Raw genomic sequence first — 6,000 nt, 5'->3', positions numbered from 1 at the left:
TGAGAGGAAAAGAGAAAGAACTTTTATTATCAACACAATATTCCTGTTGCAAGCAGAATGACCGGATGGAAAAGTAATAAAGTAATGCTCATGGAGAAACTCTACCATGGACCCAGGACTTAGTTTCAAAGGAAAGCCAAAACATCGTTTAAAAGTGCACCAACACGACACCCCATTCCCCACACTATAAAACAAAAACATCCAATAGATTTATCTAAACTTTAGCCTACTTACAGAAAAGGGAGAATTGTTTCTTGAAAAGAGAGACTTGTGTGTCTCCCTCCATAGCTGCAGAGCACCAAAGAGGGAAAAACTAAATATTCCTTTGTCCCGGTTTGAAATTCCTACCTGCATTCCTATTGGCTGAATGTACCTGGTTAGCTAAGGTTGACCCCTTAGTTCCCAGGCTGCTGGCTAACCCTCATGCTGGCTAGTTCCTTCTGCACCTCACTCTCTCTCATTTTCCTGTTTCCCTCATCTTAAAACTTCTTCTCCAGCTGCCCCGCCAAACCAGGGTTGTCTCCCCACCCTGGGATCTTCGGCTCCTTTCCTTCAGCTGCATCCCACCCAAAAGACCAAGACCTCTGCTTTTCTAGTCTTTTTGTTAAAGTATTGAGGCACCTCCTGACCAAATCCTGCTCAGACTTAAGGACAAAAGGGATTGTTTCACAGCTGAGGGTAACACCCACTATTTCTCTCATTCACACATTTGAAACCTGGAAAGTATTCCCCATTCGATAGATCTAATCTTACACACACCAATGATATACATGTCAATGTAAGAGAAAGAGACCCAGCAGATCGTGACATGAGGGGTGATGGGTTACACGAACTAATTTCCTGAAAGAACTTTTGAGTTATGTATATTCATATCCATCCATCCATTACATACAGCAAAGGGGGAGGTGGGGCGGAAGGTGTCGCAGACCTCACCCTAGACATGCAAAGAAACATCCCCAGTGAGGAAAATGTCTGTTTTGCTACAGGGAATTGAAATGTTAATGTCCATGCTTCAGTGCCGGGGGCCCTCACCTTGCAGTGAGGAAGAGCCCTGCTAGTAAGTCTCATTGCTCTGTCTCAGCACCATCTTGCCTTCCGAGACAACGCACAGACCATTTGTTCCCTCAGCTGCTTGGTTTTCATCCCATAAACAACGGGGTTTAGCACGGAGGGGATGAGCACGTACATATCGGCCAGTAGGATGTGAACATGTTTAGGGATATTGTGGCCAAAGCGGTTGGTTAGGAAATTGAAAAAGGCTGGGACGTAAAATAAGAGGATGATACAGAGGTGGGAGCCGCAGGTGCCGAGAGTTTTGTGCCGGGCGTCTTTGGTGGGCAGCTTGAACACAGCCCTGAGGATCAGCACATAAGACACAGCGATAAGCACGAAGTCTAGTATAATGGTTCCAATAGGCACTGCTAAGCCATACCAGATATCTAGGGATATATCCGCACAGGCCAGCCTGGCCACCCCGATGTGGTCACAGTAGGAGTGCCGGATGACATTGCTTGCGCAGAAGGGCAGACGTTTGAGGAGAAAAACAACAGGGACAATTACACAAAAAGTTCTTAGGACAACGGCCGTGGCTATTTTCCTGATCTTCTCATTGGTGAGGACAGTTGTGTACCTCAGGGGGTCGCATACAGCGACGTACCGATCGAACCCCATGGCCAGCAGGATGGCCGACTCGCTGTTAATCCCAAAGTGCAAAAAGAACACCTGGGTGAGGCAGGAAGTGAAGGAAATGTCCTTGGGTCCAAACCAGAAGATGGCCAGCGTGTTGGGCACTGTGGTGGTGGATAACAGTAAGTCGGCCACTGCCAGCATGGAGAAGAAAATGAACATGGGCTCGTGCAGCCTGCGCTGGGTGGCGATGAGCAGGAGGAGACCACAGTTCCCCAGAGCAGCCGCCGTGTACATCAGCGTGAAGGGGATGGAGATCCAGGGGTGCCAGGGCTCCAGGCCCGGGATGCCGACCAGGACGAAGGTGAGGTGACTGATCGTTGTGCTGTTGGGCGCGGCCATGGGGCGCTGAGGGCTCCGCTTGGGCACTGGGCCTGTCTGGAAGCAGAGACAAGGTCTGTTCCTGCTGTGGTCCTGCCCCTCTCACACTCACTTCTCACTTCCTGCTCACGCCCTGCGCCCCTGGTGTGAGGGCTGCACTCAGAGCTGGGCGGCGCCAATCCTGAGAAGGTGATAGGTACTTGTCAGGAGCTCGGAGCTTGGAGGTGACCACTCGACAAACCAAGCCCAGAGCAGGCAGAGCCAGGCGGAGAGTCTCAGAGAGCCAAGCCCGTGAAGTAGGCATCCCTCATCTCTGGACATACCTAGGAGTGACAAGGGAACATTGAGCTACTCGAGATCTGTGAGGATTTATTGCCCCAGCTCTGGCCCTGCTCCCTGCTTTGCCACTGAGAGACGCTGAACCCCCCGGGGAGCTGCAGAGCCCACGAACACAGCGACCACTCAGAGGTGCCTCAGTGCAGAAAGGGGCACTAATGGATTCGGAGCCTGGGGACACAGGACTGGGCCCAGGATCCCAGCAGTGGCCGGACTGGCCCCAGACACGGCGGGGATAGAATCTCCCTGCGCCTACGGACAGTCCCCGGCCATAGAGCCACCCGAGCGCATTTGGCTCCATTCTACTAACCCTACTCCCCAGCCCATGGTCCAGCAAGGCAAATGACAGTTAGCCGCTCCCCGGTGGGAACTGGGCATCACCGGGCAGAGGAGCCTGCAGGCAAGTTCGAATCTTCGGCTTTAATAAGTAAACTATCACACGATTCCAGTCTATAACTGAGAAATCCTGCCTGTCTGTCTGTTTCTGTCCGTCTGTCTGTCCGTGCGAGCACTCCTCTGAAGTTGTAGGAGCTAGGAGCACCCAGTGTGCCAGGCAGCTGCATCTTATCCTCACTTCAAAGCAAGTTCCGGGCGTGGCCGTGCAAAGAACATGGGCTGTGCCTGGAGTGGGGTGGGTCTCAGCACACGGCCCAGGAAAGAGACAGAGACACCCGTCCCCTCTCCTCTCTGTCCAGGACTGCCCAGAGTCCCCTCCTCCCACGCACTCATCAAGGATAGTGGGGGGATGAACCTCCCCTCCCACTTCTGGCTGTTCCCCCCAGCAGGGAGTGAGGGGAAAGTGGCAGAGGCGGTGGATGAAACCTCCCTCTCCCCACTGCAACTGGTGGCTGACGACTGCGGCTCTGGGCGATCCTGGAGAAGTGTCACGTTCCCCCACATCTGCCCCTGCTGGAGTTTTCTGCCCTTCGCTGCATCCCTGGTGCTGGTCATGGGACCGGGCAGCAGGCTGGACAAATCGCACCCTGCTCCAGCCCAGCCTTATTGGCGGGAGCTGCATGTTGCTCTTTGATGCTTTTAACTCACTGCCCCAGGCCAGCAGCTGGTCAGTGAGGGCTCCCTGGGGCCACAGCCAGGCCCAGCTCAGAGACGCCCGGGAGACTCTGCAAGGTAACAGCTGAGCAGGAGCCTCCGGCATGAACAACCCCCCATGGGCTCCTCTGGGCCCTGGAACATCTGCCGAAATGGACGAGTGCCCCAGGCAGGGACGTTCCATTGCAAACCTTGCTTGTGTGCCGGGCGCCTCCCTACTTGGGCGCCTGGAAGCCGAGTCCCTGGAGCCTTTCTCCTGGCTGCAGATGCCCTGCCGCTCACACCAGCCCTTCTCACTGCTTCAACTGTGTCCCTGGGCAGCCTTTCCCCAGCCCCCCCGGGCAGGCCCAGCTCCTGGAGCCCTGGCTCAGTATTTGGGAGCGGAGACGTCGGCTGCTCCATAAGAATTGCACCTTCCCTCCCAGCACAGAGTAACTACAGAGCGTCCGTCTGTCCCTGCCCGTCTGTCCATGCACCCGCCCTCTCTGCCACCTCCAGCCCTGCCCCCGTGTCTGTGTCCCGGACGTTCATTCGCATTTCATAGCGGAGTCACTGGGGGCTCAGGGTAGGAAATGCTGGTGCCTCTGCCCAGAGGGAAAGGCAGGGAAACCAAGACTTGTCTCCATGGCTGATCACTCTGGTTTCCCTGGCTTTCCTTCCCCTGTGGGCACCATGCTGCCCGACCTGACCTGCCCCCTGCTCCCAGGGACACTAGGTGCCGTGACGGTTCCCCTGGACTGGGTCCTTGGCAAACTCAGGTCCCACTGATGACTCACGAGGGCACCTTTCTCAGCAGGGGGGCAGCCGTGCAGGAGACCCTCCCCCCAAACACTCACCGGTCTCCTGCCCCAGCCGGGGTTGAAGAGTCTCTGCCTGGGATCCAGGTGGGGAGCTGCAGGGGCAGGAACCGCACTGGCCGGGGCTCGGAGGCAGGGACATTTATCCTGCCTGCCTGGGAGTCCCAGCGGGGTCGGAGCCAGCAGGGAGCCCTGGGCACAGAGCAGTTTCCAGCTCAGCCGCAGGCAGGGGCAGGCTGGGATCAGGGGATTTGTGTGTTTACAGGAGTGATATTCCTGGTGTCTAGGAACGGAAACTTTGCTGGAATTTCCCCTCCAGCTCCAAGAGAGACGCAGCTGAGTCAAATGTGGCCTGAGTTTTCTTCTCTAACAGGTACCACGGAGACTTGCTGGAACAGTGACAATTTATGGAGTATTGTAATACCAAGAAACAGTGAGAGAGGATGCCCTATTGGGAGGGGAGTGAACTAGATAGGAAAGGAAACAGAGATGCTGAGCTAACATGTGTAGACCCCAAAGACTGGGAGAATAAATACTGGCAAGATATGAATAAGAGGGGATAATCGAGGTCTCTCAAAACATGAGTAACCCATATGCTTAAGCAAAATGCAGGACAATGTAGCACTTTAAAGACTAACAAGATGGTTTATTAGATGATGAGCTTTCGTGGGCCAGACCCACTTCCTCAGATCAAATAGTGGAAGAAAGTAGTCACAACCATATATACCAAAGGATACAATTAAAAAATTGAACAAATATGAAAAGGACAAATCACATTGCAGAACAGAAGGGGGATGCAGGGGGTGGGGGGTGGGAAGGAGGAGGAAGGAAGGTAAGTGTCTGTGAATTGCTGATATTAAAGGTAGGGAGAGTGGGATGTTTGTGAGTTAATGGTATTACAGGTGATAATTGGGGAAACTGTCTTGGTAATGGGTGAGAAAGTTCAAATTCTTGTTAAGTCCTTGTTGGCAAGTGTCGAATTTTAACATGAATGACAGTTCAGAGGATTCCCTTTCAAGTGCAGATGTAAAAGGTCTTTAAGACCTAACAAGGTCTCACTATTTGATCTGAGGAAGTGGGTCTGGCCCACGAAAGCTCATCATCTAATAAACCATCTTGTTAGTCTTTAAAGTGCTACATTGTCCTGCATTTTGCTTCAACTACCCCAGACTAACACGGCTACATTTCTATCACTATTCCATATGCTTAACATATGCTGCCAGCCAGCTGGCTTTATAGCTCAAGTTAGTGACTCCTACACTAAGCTATAGAAACACCAGGTTTGGATCTCGTTAGGCACTCATGGCCTGAAAGGGAGAAGTAATTAATCTCTTGCCATAAAACAAGGACAGGAATCATTAAGTTGCAGCAGGTTTAAAATAAGTGAACAGGAGTGTTTCTATACAGAATCAACAGCAAGGTTTTGTTTACACTGCAGGGTTTTGCATAAGGAGCCTTTTGCGGAAGTGTTCTTGTACAAAACGTCTTCCGCAAAAGCGTGTCCAGACCTCAAAGCGCATTACAAAATGATGTGCTTTTGGCACAAGACAGCATCCACGTTACATGGATGCTCTTGTGTAAGAAGCTCTGATGGCCATTCTTTTTGTGCAAGAAACTCCTGTGGAGCATCCACACCTGCCTATCTGGGCAACAGCTATAGCACAAAAAGGAGTTATGCCTCACAGGAGGTGAATCTTCACCGCCAAAAGTGCTCTGTTGTGTTGATTGTAGATTTTCTAGCACAATAGCACCCTTGAGGTGTGGACGCTTTGCGGATTTTTGCGCAAATTTTGTTTGAAGTGGCCCGGGC

General features: G+C 52.5%; 1 protein-coding gene across 1 annotated transcript; it reads right to left on the bottom strand.

Moving 5' to 3' along the window:
- Positions 1 to 1,077: 1,077 nt before the first annotated feature.
- LOC102460433 (olfactory receptor 52B2-like) lies at positions 1,078 to 2,028 on the bottom strand. The gene has a single exon (XM_006123369.2). The coding sequence runs from the start codon at positions 2,026 to 2,028 to the stop codon at positions 1,078 to 1,080; it is 951 nt and encodes a 316-aa protein (XP_006123431.2).
- Between the last annotated feature and the right edge of the window lie 3,972 nt (positions 2,029 to 6,000).

Source organism: Pelodiscus sinensis, chromosome 1, assembly GCF_049634645.1.
Source record: "Pelodiscus sinensis isolate JC-2024 chromosome 1, ASM4963464v1, whole genome shotgun sequence".
NCBI lineage: Eukaryota > Metazoa > Chordata > Testudines > Trionychidae > Pelodiscus > Pelodiscus sinensis.
The sequence above is the reverse complement of the archived record's forward strand: the minus strand, read 5'-3'. Positions and strand labels throughout refer to the sequence as shown.

Excerpts from the sequence above, each read along its gene's own strand:
- LOC102460433 (XM_006123369.2), bottom strand. The coding sequence starts at position 2,028 with ATGGCCGCGCCCAACAGCACAACGATCAGTCACCTCACCTTCGTCCTG.